The sequence below is a fragment of the Danio aesculapii genome, chromosome 21 (assembly GCF_903798145.1).
Source record: "Danio aesculapii chromosome 21, fDanAes4.1, whole genome shotgun sequence".
NCBI classification, from domain to species: domain Eukaryota; kingdom Metazoa; phylum Chordata; class Actinopteri; order Cypriniformes; family Danionidae; genus Danio; species Danio aesculapii.
The window spans coordinates 20,114,700-20,130,671 of record NC_079455.1 but is presented as its reverse complement, the minus strand read 5'-3'; the positions used below and the strand labels follow the sequence as shown (position 1 = coordinate 20,130,671).

General features: G+C 36.2%; 1 protein-coding gene across 1 annotated transcript; it reads right to left on the bottom strand.

Moving 5' to 3' along the window:
* Nucleotides 1–509: 509 nt before the first annotated feature.
* On the bottom strand, nucleotides 510–11,936 carry abhd11 (abhydrolase domain containing 11). The gene is made up of 6 exons (XM_056446503.1): nucleotides 11,687–11,936; nucleotides 8,303–8,438; nucleotides 8,050–8,223; nucleotides 6,400–6,570; nucleotides 6,079–6,260; nucleotides 510–3,031 (listed from the first exon to the last, which is right to left on the bottom strand). Exons 1-6 carry the CDS (start codon nucleotides 11,839–11,841, stop codon nucleotides 2,896–2,898), a joined length of 954 nt encoding a protein of 317 aa, XP_056302478.1. The 5' UTR covers nucleotides 11,842–11,936; the 3' UTR covers nucleotides 510–2,895.
* Between the last annotated feature and the right edge of the window lie 4,036 nt (nucleotides 11,937–15,972).

Here is a 15,972-nt window from a genome sequence, read left to right as displayed (position 1 = left end):
CAGTCAGTCAAACAGTCAGTAGACAGCGGCCTCTGGTGGATTTACGTGAGAACAGCAGGCGCGAATGGCACTCACAAGAGAAATTCGAGAACTGAAAAAGCGTACACAGCGGCCTCTGGTGGATTAGCGAAAACAAAAACTGCAAAAAACGTAGCTCCTGGGACATACTTGGTGGTCTCCAGAAATGTATGTAGGTATGTACGTTTTCAAAATGAGCCTGGGTTGGAAGTGGATTGAGCAATCAGGTTTATATCCACCTCAAATGCGTTTAAACAATAGCTATCCAATCAGAAAAAAGGCAATAAGTGACCAGATGTAAACAGCCCTATAGAAATACATATAGGCAGAACAGCGCATCCTGTTTGTTAATAACCATTCCGCTTTTCAACCACAGGAGGGATTACAAAATTGCATAGTGCTGCTTTAGGAAATTGTAGGTAGCTCTCTAATTTTAATCTCCACAGTGTGTTGTAAACATGGCTTGAAGAAACTGTAAATCAACCAGAAAAGCAGGTTAAAGACGTCCACATTTATTTATCAGTAACAAATCTGCACACAGATACACTCCAGCATGCAATTCACCCATACAAACTGTTCAACACTGACTCAACTATTACTGCCTGCACAACCACGCACACTTCCACGACCTCTCAGAATTGACACATTATATCATTAAAACAAGTGCCTGCATCAATTTGTATCAAATAATATCAATACATTTAGTCACGTCCACTTTCACACAAACAAACAATACTGCATGAGTTCACAATAGGTTTGATGCTCTAAGGATACATTACATACACTAAAAATATATCAAGTACTCTGAGTACCAAGATAACAGACCTAAAATGTATATATTAATCTCACCATGAATAAGCTGACACTAGATTATTTTTAAAAAGTCTGTGCATTACGTCCTCAACTGATTCGTTCCATTTAGTATTGCATACATGTACATTCTTCAAAACAGAGAGGGCTGTTTCATAATGAAGACATTTTTGAGATTTTCATTGACATCGAGCTTTATGAAACAGTCCACTGAATAGCTAAAAACGTCCAGGCAAAAACGTCTTCGCAAAGACCCAAGCCATTGTTTTTAAGTAGCTGGCAAAAGATATTAGCGCTGCTAAAAATCACTGGCAGTCGTTTTTAAATTATTCTGAAAGATACATTTCCATGTAAACACACATAAACACCACAAACTGTGTCTAAATAGACATAACAAGCAATGGCAGTGCTATGATTTTAGTGTTCCACCATATACACATTCAATACAATTATTACGTGACATGAGAGAACACACACACACTGACATTTAAGATATGTCATTTTGCAGCATATTTCTTTATGTATCAATCATTAAGATGCTGTAGTCATAAATATAATATTTAATATATTATACATTTATATAACCGGTATATATAGTGTATGCGGATATACAAAATACTCGACACTTCCACAAGTGAACAAAAATATCCCCTTATAACAGAAGCTGAAGACTTAATCTTAAATGTGTGCCTCCCACACACACACTGGTCGAGGAAAATCCCATAAACCTCTGCTTTGGTACTTCAATAACTACCCAGAACAGTAATAAACCTACCTAGATTAGCTGAAAAGACAGTGTGCAGAGGTAGGCACATTGTTCTCTATATCGTAAATCACACTAACATACCTGTACATGTTACAAAACGTTCAACTGTGCGGTCGAACAGGTATTTCATCACATGCTTTTATATTCGATCTTGTTATTGATTATCTGTTTAATATACAGAACTATTTTTAAAACACAAAATAAAAGGACCCAGGGCCAAGAAATTTGTGTTTGTAACAAAAATGCAGTACAAGACAGCCCTCCTGATGATCTGTAGGTGTCTTTACATTTGCAGCACTGTCATTTGTCGTAAATCAATATAAAACACCTGCCTTATGACAGGTTTGACAGTTTTCGAAGAAAGAAAATACACTAAATTATGTCGTATAGTGTTAAATTATTCAGACTAGCTGTACATCAAAGTGTTGTGGTCTCGCTGAATCTAAAGATGAGATGCTTTCAGATGGAAAACAGGTAAATAAGTCACACACTGTTGCATAGACATCTTTGTATTTCTTATCAGAGCGCTGAGAAAGGGTGTCCATGTCAACAATATGCTCTTTAATTAAAAAATAATAATAATAAAAGTTAAAATCAAGTCCAGCATTATTTAGCTACACTGTTAAAAATATGTGAGGTGGAAAAAAATAACTCTGCATTTGAAGAAAGTGACTTTTATTGACTTTTAGTATTATATATTGTGTAGAAAATGAAGTACAAATAATTAAATCTGTACAATAAGCAAAAAACAGATCAATACCTGGCTTTAGTATCATTATTTACAGACAATATATTGTTTACATCTACTAAAAGTGTCAATAAAAGTCACTTTTCAAGCTTCTACAAACATAAATAATAAGAAAAGCACATTAACCACTAGCTATGAGTGTTCTTTGTGTGTGTACAGTGCTATTGTTTTAAAATAAACTGATATATAACAAATATCAAAATCTAATTCAGGTATCATATTAAATATGAAGGTAGAGTATTTCATTTTAAAGCCACTGGATCCGCTGTTTTGTAACATGTTATACTTGAGAGCTACAAACAAATGTTCTAGACCGAAAGTTTAGGACAGCATCTCTATATAAATCAGTATATAATATACTATGCTAAGCCACAGTGCAAATACCACACTGAAAAAATGAATACACTAACTATCAGGAATCAAATAGCGGCTCAATTGTGCATTATAAGGTTAAAGACTAGATTGAACTCATCTTGGTCCAAACCCTTAACAATTCAGTTTCTGTGCCTTTAGCATTGGGCCCACCTGCATCGATTCTCAGTAGAGACGAGGTCTATGGCTGTAAGAAAGTGATTATGGAGCTGATGAAATCCAAAGGCTTGTCAGCGTGAATCCAGTGACTGGCATCTGGGATGTACTGGATATCGGCACAAGGAAAAAGCCGCTGGATTTCGGGGTAATCGTCAGAGCTAGAAGAAAACCAAGAGGTCAGTGACATGATATAGACTTTATTAAATATGTATTTAAGGGTGTTTGATTTGGGTTATAATTAGGCCTGCAGGATTAATCATTTTTAAATAAAAAAGTTACAATTTTCAAATCGCAAAAGCTGCGATTATTTCGATGCGCTATATATGGTGACAAGCATATCGTTTTTGAAAGTTCTGACAGTTCATAAGCACATTATCCTGAATTAGTGTGAAAAATGTAACAATCTAAATGTAAAGGTTTTATATGTCTTTATATATAATTCATTCATTCATTTTCTTTTTGGCTTAGTCCCTTTATTAAACTTGGGTCGCCACAGCGGAATGAACCGCCAACTTATCCAGCATACGTTTTATGCAGCAGATGCCCTTTCAGTCGCAAACCATCTCTGGGAAATATATAATTCATTTAATTAAATTTTAAATACTGTAGTTATTTTCTTAATTTGTCATGACAACTGAAAGCTTTATTGGAAAAATGGCAACGATGTTTAATTGGTTTTAAATAAACAGTAGCATAGTGTAGCATACTTTGTGATAATGCTTAGTCTTTCTTAGGTGCTGTTAAAACCACCACATAAAACCTGTCGCTCTTTTATGATGAGGTAGTAAATCAAATTTTAATCATGAATCGAAATTTTGTTCAGATAAATCGCAATTAGATTTTTTCTCCATATCGTGAAACCTAGTTAAAACTGTTGATTTAGTCTTGTTTTAATTAGCGTTTACACTCATTTTTAAAGGGCTCCTATTATGCAAAAGCGTTGCAAGTCAAATATTTCCATCATTTTTAATGTGATCTCTACTACACTTGGTTTATTGGACTGTTTTATTTGTCAGACAAATAGCAAACACTGCGGACACAAGCGGGTACAGAATATCTGTGTTGTGATTGGCAGAATTAGGGCTGCACGACATTGGAAAAAACTGACATTGCAATGTTTTGTTTTTATGTGATTTATATTGCGATACGAATATTATTTCATGAGATGACTTGAATAGATCAATTTAGAAAGAATTCCTAATTTTATATTAATTGGGATGATTTTATCGGACAGATAATCTGCAAAAATTAAACAGGTAAGCATTTATGGTTTTCTAGAGAGTCTAACTGTATTATTAATTACTACTGTAATTAATTAAACTGTAATTAATTAATAAAATTTAAATAAATAACACTGCCTAGTCTATATTGTATAAAAATAACTACAATTTTTCTTTGATAAAAAAAATTCTTTTGAAAAAATTAGAGGTGTGAATCTACACTGGTCTCACGGTTCGGTTACGATTATCATGCCATCGATTCGGTTCAATTCGATATCTCTGTGCATCACAGTGCATTGACGATGCTTTCCATGCAGTTTTTTATTTTCTTCACAGCACAACAATTCTTGTATTAAAATGTATAAATATATTTATATTTATATACTATTTGTTATACAATTTTGTCCTTTAATACAGTCAGATATATAAACTGCACCTTTAAAAACTCAAGAACATGCACAGAACAACACAAGCATTTATAGCAAATAAACAAATATAAATATCCTGCTCGTCTTCTGAGCCTTGTGAGTTCGTTCTTACACCCCTATGATTGGTCATGCGCTCAACAGAATGGGCTGTGATTGGCTCTTGCGCGCTGCGCTCTTCACAGATGAGTGACACTGATAAACAGCAGCGGCGATCACAGCTGATCCATGATAGACACGGTGGAGAAAACTCTGCAGACACATGCTCGTGTCTGTATCCAGAAGTATCGCTGTAACAGCCGAGAGGAGAGGAAAAGTCATGCCAGCAGGTCAAATGGGCCACAGTGAGAGAGAGAGAGAGAAAATGAGTACTTTCATTTTCTCAATAGCAGTGAAATAGGGGCTTCTGCTGTCTGTGTCAGTGAAACACTGTCCAGGCAAACACACACGTAGTGAAATTGTGCACAGTTTCTGCGTTTTTAAGTAGTTGGAGCGTTGTAAACACTTGCGCTCACCTCCCTCGCCATAGTAAGCTACGGAGACATAGCGCATATGAGATAAATGACGTCAGTACATAATAACCGGTTATGATTATGACTGAACCCATATCGAATTTTCCGCGTCTGCATCGTGGTGCAAAGAACAAACAATTCATTTTGACACTCTTAGAAAAAACACACACTTGGTTTATATATGCTTGAAATCTCACAGTCATTGGAATTAAAAACAAAGCAAATAAACAAATGAAAAACTTTTACTCCATTAAGGTTAAACTTTAGTATGGTTACTGGCCAATTGTACATGGATTTCCAAATAGATGACTAAACTAAAACTGAACTTAAACTTAGCTGACATTGCAGATACTGCGATGTGGCTATTGGAGATTTGCACATTAAGATATCGATGCTGAAACGACATATTGTGCAGCCCTAACCAGAATCACTTGTAAATCAAACTGCCAGCGAAGGGTCAATTCCACAGCAAAGGTGACCTAAGCTAGCATTGCCTTACAGATCAAAAATTTGTCGTCATATGTTAGCTGTAACTGCACTTTGCCCAAAATAGTATTAAAAATATATTAAAAGTAAATAAAATATTGACGCATGGTCAGGACCTCTTCTTGCCACTCTTTGACGCTCACCGTACCCCTAATTTTGTATCATTTTATGATTCGCGGATTCCTCTGTTGCTTTTAAATGAGAAACATTTGTCGTTGATTTGCTATCATTAAAAGTAACTGCCAATTTTATCATTATGATTAAATAACACATCATAATAATTTTGCTGCTATTAGGGTGTGCGTTTTCATGAAGAAAATAGTCAAGTAGTTTATTTACATTACACACTTTATGGTCAGCCCTAAACCTAAACCCATTTGTCAAAACAAAACACAGGATATAGCACTACAGCATACGGATGCAACTACACTCGCAGTTTATTCCAAAGATAAAAATATTCCAGGTCTTTGTTTTAATCGAACCAGTCATGCTAAGTGTTAAGCTAACCCATGTCGAGTATGCATGTACAAATAGTATGCATGTAAAAATGAATTGTGATTACCTTATGTAGGCAGAACTACTGCCACCCAAAAACAGAGTAGGGCCCTCATAGGTGTTGTCAAATTCAGGGAAACCCATGATGTCCTCTAGGTGGTTTGAGATGGATTCCAGGTTAATCCTCCAGCCATAGTGACCGTTTTGCTCCTCCAGGTTAGTGAGGAGGAACTGACGCACCGAACGCTCCTGTAAACAACACAAATGTGAGTATGAAAAAAAACTCATATACACACACACACACACACACACACAAAACTAAACGTCACTTAAATTAATTCAATATTCCAGTTAACTATTTATAAAGGATGTGTGGGGACATGGTTACCTTAACTATCTTCCTGAGCTGGTCTTCAGCCAGTCTTCGCGCTGTGGAACGAGGAATATCACTGGCGATCTTCACCTCTTTCATTGCCTGAATGTAGGCATGGAAATTGGTGTGGGCTGAAGTTAGAGAGGGACTGATGTCCACAACAACCAACCGCTCCACTAAATTAGGCTGAATTAGAGAGAGAGAGAGAAATTAAAATGATTAAAAACTATTAGTATTAAAACTATTAAGAAAACTGTTAAACAAAAAAAACGAGAGAATATAAAATGGTAAAACTTAAGACAACTAGCAAATCAAAATCACAGACAACTAGAGAATACAGATTTGTGTCTTCAGTACTGTAGGGAGCTTAAAAAATATAAAAACACAATCAGAAACAATAAAGAAGAGTACATCCAAAAACAGCTCAAAACAATTGAAGAATCTGTTGATTCAAGCAATTTCTGGAACAACTGGAACCTCCTTAATAAAAAGAAACTGGAACATCTAACAATACAAAATGGAGACACCTGCAAAATCTGTTTAGTAAAATAAACATGAGTATGGAACATTCGCATATATATAATAAATTAACCCATACAGAGCAAATATTTGGCAAATACCAAAATCCATCTACCCAATCACAAAAAGAGAGCTCCAGAGAGAGTATTGATATAGCCACAGCCATATCACCCTACAGCCCAAGACCGGCTACTTACTGAAGCTAAGCAGGGCTGAGCCTGGGTAGTACCTGGATGGGAGACCACATGGGAAAACTACTGTAGGTTGCTGTTGGAGGTGGTTTTAATGAGGCCAGCAGGGGGCGCTCAACCTGTGGTATGTGTTAGTCCTAATGCCCCAGTACAGTGAAGGGGACACTATTGCTGTCAGTGGGTGCCGTCTTTTAGATGAGACGTTAAACTGTTAAAAATCCCATGGCACTTCTCGTAAAGAGTAGGGGTGTAACCCAGGTGTACTGGCCAAATTCCCTTCATTGGCCCATAACCATCGTGGTCTGCCAATCATCCCCATCCACTGACTTGGCTCTATCATTGTCTCTCCACTCCACCTATAGCTGGTGTGTGGTGGGCGCACTGGCACCGTTGTCCTGTGGCTGCCGTCGCATTATGGAGAGATCCCATCATGATTGTGGAGCGCTTTGGGTGTATGGCCATACACGATAAATGCACTATATAAATACACACATTATATTATATATTGTATATTATGATTTCATATCTGCTAAGATCTAATAAAAATCCCAAACATTTAAACAACATATATTAAAGATCAGGGCATAGATGACATTTTACCACCTAAAATGGCACTGTGTTGTAATAAAAATTCAAATTATTAGATGTTTTATAATCTGGCACTGGCACACAATCAAGAGGGCCTGAAGACATTCTACTTTTGAAGCCATTTCATACTTCATGTTTTTCCTCCATGACGGTAGCTCCACATGAGTTTAGTTTGGGAGTCAACCGTTTTTTGTTATTTATAATATTTCTATCAAAATAATGCATATTTATTTTGTTTCCACCTTCATTATGATACCAGGTCAATCCTATCATCCTGACATTTCTTCCTTCATAACCCCTATAATGATTAAAATTAACTTTTTAACTTCATCATCATTTCAACAGTATAAACACCGTGGCAATATACCTGTGATAAGGCTGTAGTCATTGCAACCTTTCCCCCCATGCTGTGTCCAATCAGGACACACTTCCCAATGTGCAGCTGTCCCAGCAGATGTGTCAGATCGCTAGTCATTGTGTCGTAGGTCAAGACAGGGCTGTGTGGGCTTTTTCCATGGTTTCGAGCATCGATTGTCAGCACCTAACTAGACAAAGTACAGTCAGGACAGTGAACAGACTCCTCTGAACAGCCCAAAGCACTACTGAAACTGGAGGCGTACCTTCCTGCCGGTCCGCTGAACCAGAGACTTGGCTATGGAGTGAAAGTTTGATTTGCTCCCAAACAAGCCATGAAGAAACACCAATGGCGTGCTGTCGCCTTTCCCATCAAACACATCATAGGTCAGGTTTACAGGGCTAAGAGAGAGAAGAATACATTGTAAAAAGTGGTTAGTTGGGTTTGTTAAAAAAGTGAGTAAATGCATTGCAGAAAAAAATTTAAATAAAATCGGCACACTGCTACTTTAAACACTTAGCCTCAAAATTATTAAGTAAATGAAATATCTGCATATTTATAAAAATTAAGTTAAGTCAGCTTAAGAGTTCAAAGTTACAATGGGTTTACTCATTTTTAAAAATAAGTTGCTAATCTTTTTTTACAGTACAGACATAATAGATAAAACACATAGACAAGCTGTTAAAACCTTTTCAAAGCAGAAAAGTTTTAACTCAACCAAAGCAATGACCACTCGAGACAAATTGTGATGCTGGCTTTAGAAAGCCTGACTACAAAGTGTGAAGTCATTTTAAAAGCATAACATGTATAGGAGTCTAAATAACTTTAAAGTTTTAAAAGCTTAAAAGTTTATTGCAAACTGTGGCATGCATGTCACTGTTAGGTTTTTGACTTATTGCTACATGTTGGTAACATTGTTAGTATGGAGTATAACATCGATTTAGCACATTACAAAATGTTTATACACGTTTTATGTTGACAACATGCTATAGAACATAATTGTTAGCATAGCTAATATTATGCATGTTGCTAGCATGCATAAGCATGTTTGTGGCTATTTGACACATTACTAATCCATCAATCAATCAATCAATCAAACTTTATTTTTATAGCACCTTATTACAACCAGGAGGCTGCCCAAAGTGCTTTACAGTATTCACTCATTTTTATCCGCTTTTCCGGGGCCGGGTTGCGGGGGCAGCAGTCTTAGGAGAGAACATTAGACTTCCCTCTCCCTAGACACTTCCTCCAGCTCCTCTGCGGGATCCTGAAGCGTTCCCCTGCCAGCCGAGAGACATAGTCCCTCCAGCGTGTCCTGTGTCTTCCCCGATGCCTCCTCCCGGTGGGACATGCCTGGAACACCTACCTAGGTAGGCGTCCAGGAGGCATCCGAAACAGATGCCCGAGCCACATCAGCTGATTACTTTTGATGTGGAGGAGCAGCTGCTCTACTCCGAGCTCCTCCCGGGTGACAGAGTTCCTCACCCTATTCATAAGGGTGTGCCCTGCCACCCTGCCAAGGAAACTTATTTCGGCTGCTTGTATTAGAAATCTTGTCCTTTCAGTCATGACCCAAAGCTCATGACCATAGGTGAGAGTAGGAACATAGATTGACCGTTAAATCAAGAGCTTTGCCTTTTGGCTCAGCTCCTTCTTTACCACAACGGACCAGTACATCGGCTGCATTACTGCTGCCGCTGCCCCAATCTGCCTGTCAATGTCACGTTACATCCTTCCCTCACTCGTGAACAAAACCCCAAGATACTTGAACTCCTCCACCTGGGGTAAAGACTTCCTCCAACCTGGAAATGGCAAACCACCTTTTTCCGGTGGAGCACCAAGGCCTCAGACTTGGAAGTGTTGATTCTCATCCTAGCCGCGTCACACTCGGCAGCAAACTGCCCCAGTGCATGCTGAAGGTTCATGTCCGATGAAGCCAACAGAACAACATCATCTGCAAATAACAGAGATGGTCCACGAACCGGACCCCCTCCAGCCCAAGGCTGGAATTTGAAATTCTGTCCATAAAAATTATGAACAGAATTGGTGACAAAGGGCAGCCCAGCCAGAGTCCAACATGCACTGGAACAAGTCTGACTTATTGCCGGCAATGCAAACCAGTATTAAGAGCAAAATTAATCATTAAAACACATAAAATGGTAAAAACACAAGTGTAATAAAACAGCATTTTGTACTAACGAATATCAAAAGCAAGTCTTAATAAATAGGTTTTAAGTTTAGCTTTAAACAGTGCCACGTCTGTGATGATGTGAAGCTCTAAAGGGAAGGTATTCCACAGTTTTGGACTTGCCACTGAAAATGAACAATCACCCCCATTGTTTATACCTGGATCTGGGGACCTCCAGCAACAACTGACCTGCTGATCACAGGACCCTGTTTGGTTTGTGAACCTTTAAATCTCACATAAATATTAAAGTGCAAGACCATTAATTACATTAAAAACAAACAACAGTAGTTTAAATTCGATTCTGAATTAACAGGGAGCCAGTGAAGAGAGTAAAGGACAGGTGTGATGTGCTCACGTTTGCGACTTTGACTCACGATGGCTTGATCAATGAATTAACCTGTTTATCAAATTTTAAACTACTGTCCAAATTCACTCCCAAATTTTTAAACTACATGGTTAAAATGAGGGGAAAACTAAGATAATTTCAGGGTAACTTATTAGGCAGGTTAGAGTTGCTAATGCTAACACAAATGTACATTTTGGCAATATGTTTAACACCTGCCTAGCATGAATAAACTACTAAGACGTGTATAAGATATTTCAAAAGGTTGTCAGGGTGATTTAGAAAATTACAATCAAGTTTTATTGATTTATGTTTTTTAAATTTCATACTAGCATGAGTTAGCATGCTCAAACATGTTTTTCATATCATTTATATCATTAATGACTAACATGCATTAACGTGCTACTCGTCTTACCACACTGCTAGCATGAAATAGCTTGTTGCTAACATGTTTTAACACAATGTTAGCATAATTCATTTTGCTAACACGTTCTGGGTTGTGTAGGGTTGCTAACGTTTGTATTACGTTTAGCACGAGGATAGCAAACATAAGCATGTTACAGTAGAAACAAAGCTAACGTTAATACAGATAGATTTAGATCCTCATTTTATAATAACCACATATCAAAATCTGAATGTGACCTTGGTTTTAGTTGTAGCTTTAAAGATCTATGAATTTTAGTCTCAGAAGAAGAATAACTTCAACTCTGAATAGCATTTCAGAATATTGCCATTTACAGGATTCATAAGTAAGATTTTTTTGTTGATGTTTTATTTAAAGAAATGATATGGTGGTGACTGGAAAGTGGAAAGATGGCCTTGTTTACAAAATCATAACAATATAGTTATATCTAATTTATAACTTTATTAATGTAACCATTACCCGTTATTAGCCACAACAGAAGATAACGTGTAGGTAATTTTGACTGGTTTAACTCCTTTTTCCTGAATAAAACCCACCTACTACAGGCGCATTTTCTAGGGTGACAGTAAATACACGAATAATACCGTTAAAATAAACTAACGTACAAATAACTTTTTAAAGCAACAATAATCTCTCACACATGAAGTTCTGTGTAATTAACAATATTTCATCCGGAAGATTAAAGATGCAACACCTGGCGGCTCTCATGCTGTCACTGCCAGCGCGGTCCAGCCGCGAGACTCCGCTGCAAAAATCCCGAAGTCCCGTTACAGATGAACATGACGACGGGCCGCAGGGCGCTCCCCTTGTCAAAACACGGCACAGGGCACTCATGGCATAAATTGACATGCTAAAACGTGCGTCCGGACTTCATTCATTCGACTGGGGTTGGCGACTTCAAAGGTCGTCGTGATGTTGTTTAGCTAACACTAGGGAAACCCTTCCCGCACGACAGGGTTGCCAGATCTCGCTAGAAAAACAAAATAAACCGCAATTAAATTAGATTAGATTAGATTCAACTTTATTGCCATTACACATGTACAAGTACAAGGCAACGAAATGCAGTTTAGGTCTAACCAGCAGTGCAATAGCATCAAGTGCAGGATACAGGTATAAGTTATAAAGTGCAGTTATAGAAAAACTATGGTGATATTTACAGATGGATGTACTATCAACATTATATACAGGTTGTATTAGCTATGAACAGATTTACAATAAATAAATATGTACAGGATACTATTAATAGCAGTAGAACTGTACATATATTAATATATAATTACTGTAGAACTGTTAAAGTGCAATTAAAAGCAAATACAACTAAATGCTTTCCTTTTTTATCTTTTCCAAAAATTTAAATGCTTAACATTTACGACTGACTATCTAAATCAGAGGTTTTCAATATAGTGTCACATTGACACTATTAGACTTATTTTTAAATTTAGTTTATACTAGATTCAAACTTTCTATTAATTAAATTAGCATATATTATTTAAATCTCCATTGATTCAAAAATGTATTATATTTAGATTATATTTAGGGCGACGCAGTGGCGCAGTAGGTAGTGCTGTTGCCTCACAGCAAGGTCGCTGATTCGAATCTTGGCTGGGTCAGTTGGCGTTTCTGTGTGGAGTTTGCATGTTCTCCCTGCGTTTGCGTGGGTTTCCTCTGGGTGCTCCGGTTTCCCCCACATGTCCAAAGGCATGCAGTACAGGTGAATTGGGGAAGCTAAAATTGTCTGTAGTGTATGTGTGTGACTGAGTGTGTGGGTGTTTTTCAGTGATGGGTTGCAGCTGGAAGGGTATCTGCTGCGTAAAAAAATGTGCTGGATATGTTGGCGGTTTATTCCGCTGTGGCGACCCCAGATTGATAAAGGGACTAAGACGAAAATGAATGAATGAATGATTGAATATTTATAATATTATATATTTAATATTAATATATTTAATATAATATATCTGGATATAACATAGCACTAGCGATCCAAAATTACAAAACTCACCTGTATTTCATTATACTATAATTTTGTATTTAGAACACTTCATGGGAAAAAATGTTGCGTAAAATAAATGGACATGGCAACATTTCGACACCTCAGAGTGTCCGTGATGTCATCACGTCGTGCGTATATAATGCCTGCAAAGCTAAATAGCCTACGTTTCAGACACCACATATTAGAAAAATGATATTTATTATATGAGATATGCACATGCAGGAGATACAGGGAATTAAAGTGAAAGAAAAAAATACAATAGGAGCGGAAAATATGTTTTGACAAATCAATCAGCATTGTTTAGCCTATGGACCAGTATTACCACACAGTGGCGCCACAGACCACGACAACACACGTAATTCAGTGCGTTTGGGCAACAAAACAGCTTTCATGCACCACACAGAAAAGGTCTGATCTTTTATCGTTTAATTCACTTAATAACACTTTAAACCTGCACTAAGACTTCAAGCATACAGTTTCTTAATATCCCTTGACATATATGTTGTTATTAATGTTATGTTAAGGTGTAATTATTAAGCAGTAGTAATTAAAATCAAGCTTTATCACTTATATATATTTACTGATATATGGCATATATTTAATAGTGTTTAAACACTTCTGCCTAAGCAAATGTGAACAGAAGACTGGCATTTCATGAATCGAATCTCGCATAAATCCTAATCATAATGTTGCAAAGCCCATATATATATATATATATATATATATATATATATATATATATATATATATATATATATATATATATATATATATATTATTAAAGCATATAACTGACAAGCATACAGGATTATATGATAACATATGTAACAGTAATACAAAACGCAGAACGCATACATTAAACAAAAAAATAACTTATTTGAGGGGATCCATCATATTTCAATTATTAGATTGTACTGATAATTTTTTTCATTATTAGAGAGGATTTTATAGCTTTCTTTTTCTTGTAATTAAGGTCAAAGAATTATAAAATATTTTTAAATCTTTACAGAAAAAATTAAAGGAGGGAGTAATAGACATTACTTTTACCTTGTGTATGTGAAACTTCCCAAGAAAAATTATCAACCTTAAAGCATTATCGAATGTATCATAGCCAGTTTTACAATTCAAAAAAAGAATCATGCATTCGTCAAAATTAATTATTTTGTAAAATGAATAAAAAATCAACCCTGAAACCTGTTTCCAAAAATCATCAGAAAATTTACAAGTACAAAATAGGTGTACAAGACTTTCAGGCTCAGTGTTACAAAAAGAACATTGTGGTGAAACGTCAGTTTTAAATTTATTAATAAATATATTGCAGGGATAATACCTGTGTAATATTTTGAAAGGAATTTCTTTTACCTTATTTGGGAGTAAAAACTTATTACTTGTTGACCAAATATAATCTATAAAAGGTAAAGAAAATGCAAAGCCCATATGAAAGGCCAATTTGGCTTCTTTTCCCCCAAACATTCTTCAAAATAACTTGTATTATGTTCAACAGAAGAACAAAATTCATAAAAGTTTAAAACCACTAAAGTACCCGCAAACAAAGAGGACATTTTGCTATGCAGAAAGGCCTGTTAAGGGGAAGTCTAGTTCACACAATAGGATAACTAACTGGAAACAAGACAGAATCTTCCACAACAAACAAACAAAAACACATGCAAGTTGTAGGCAGTAGAAAATAAAAAGGAGGAAGCATAATTCCATCAATAAGATCCTCAAATTAACAAAATGAGAAGTTAAATTACTGAAGTGATTTAATAAAGAACTACACGACTGCACTTTGAGTGGCACCTGTAGTCCAATTCAGCTTAATCCAATAAAGAAACGTGTTTGTCCACATTCCATAGACATGCACCGTAATTAAGTGTTATAGGAGTTTTTCTCTTATTTCAAGCGTTGTCAATTGTTTATGTGCATCTAAAGAGAAAGTCAGAGCTTCATCCTCCTCCATGTCTGCTGCCATAGGCAACACAGCAGCGGGCATAAAGCGGCCAACAAACACAGTAACCATGGAGAGGAGGAGACATGCGGCAGGAAAACTCACAATAGAAATAATAAAAAAAAAAAATTCATAGCACTGCTGCACATATTTCACAATTTAAGTGGTTCATGTGTAATCAACTACAGACAAATGTGCATTGCCTTCAAGTCACAGGCCCTTGGAAATTAATGCAATTTATTTTTCAACCAATGTAAATAACGTAAGAATAAAACCTTATTGGACCAAGATTTGACTCATTGTAGGTGTAAGAGCCAGTTATGCGTAATTCATTTGTGAAGATAATTTAGTTAAAAAGGTTAAAACATGGTGAAAATTTGTAAATAAATGTAATACGAGTTCAGAATGATTGTATTATCTAAAATGCATGATTTAATAATTAATACAATTTAAATTCTTTTACTTTGGTATGTTTACTTTTACTTTTAGCAGTTATGGACATTGAAACCAACAGTTTTTTGAGCTATATTGAGTCTATTGTACCTTTGTATTTTTGTTTTGCATTTCTTCAGTAAACCCTTTTTAAAAGAAGATTCGGTCTTACTCGTGTTTTTGCAAATACTGGTTGTTGGACAAGCTGCAAAAGGTGCTACATAAGGATGTGCACGAAAGGTGTGGCACTACTGTAGGCTATAACGGTACATTTTTTGACATGGAGATTTATGTTATGCTTTGAACTGCATTATGGGACTTTGATCTTTCCTCCAACAACATGTTGAAAAGTTACAAGACAAGTTACATTTGTGATCTATTGTCTGTGTTGGTATTTTAAATGACGGTACAAAAACGTGTTGATAAATTGCCAGTAGGCCTAGTTTTTCAGTTTTTCATTGACTTATTTTCCTTCATTCATTAATTTTTCTTCCGCTTAGTCTCTTGATTTATCAGGGGTCGCCACAGCGGAATGAACTGGCAACTTATCCAGCATACACACTCATTCATTCATTCATTACTTTTCTTTTAAGCTTAGTCCCTTTATTAA

Coding starts and splice junctions, on each gene's coding strand:
- abhd11 (XM_056446503.1), bottom strand. CDS start 11,841: ATGTCAATTTATGCCATGAGTGCCCTGTGCCGTGTTTTGACAAGGGGA. Junction 6,571..8,049: donor TGACTACAGCCTTATCACAG/GTATATTGCCAC, acceptor TCTCTAATTCAG/CCTAATTTAGTGGAGCGGTT. Junction 3,032..6,078: donor AGTAGTTCTGCCTACATAAG/GTAATCACAATT, acceptor GTTTTCTTCTAG/CTCTGACGATTACCCCGAAA.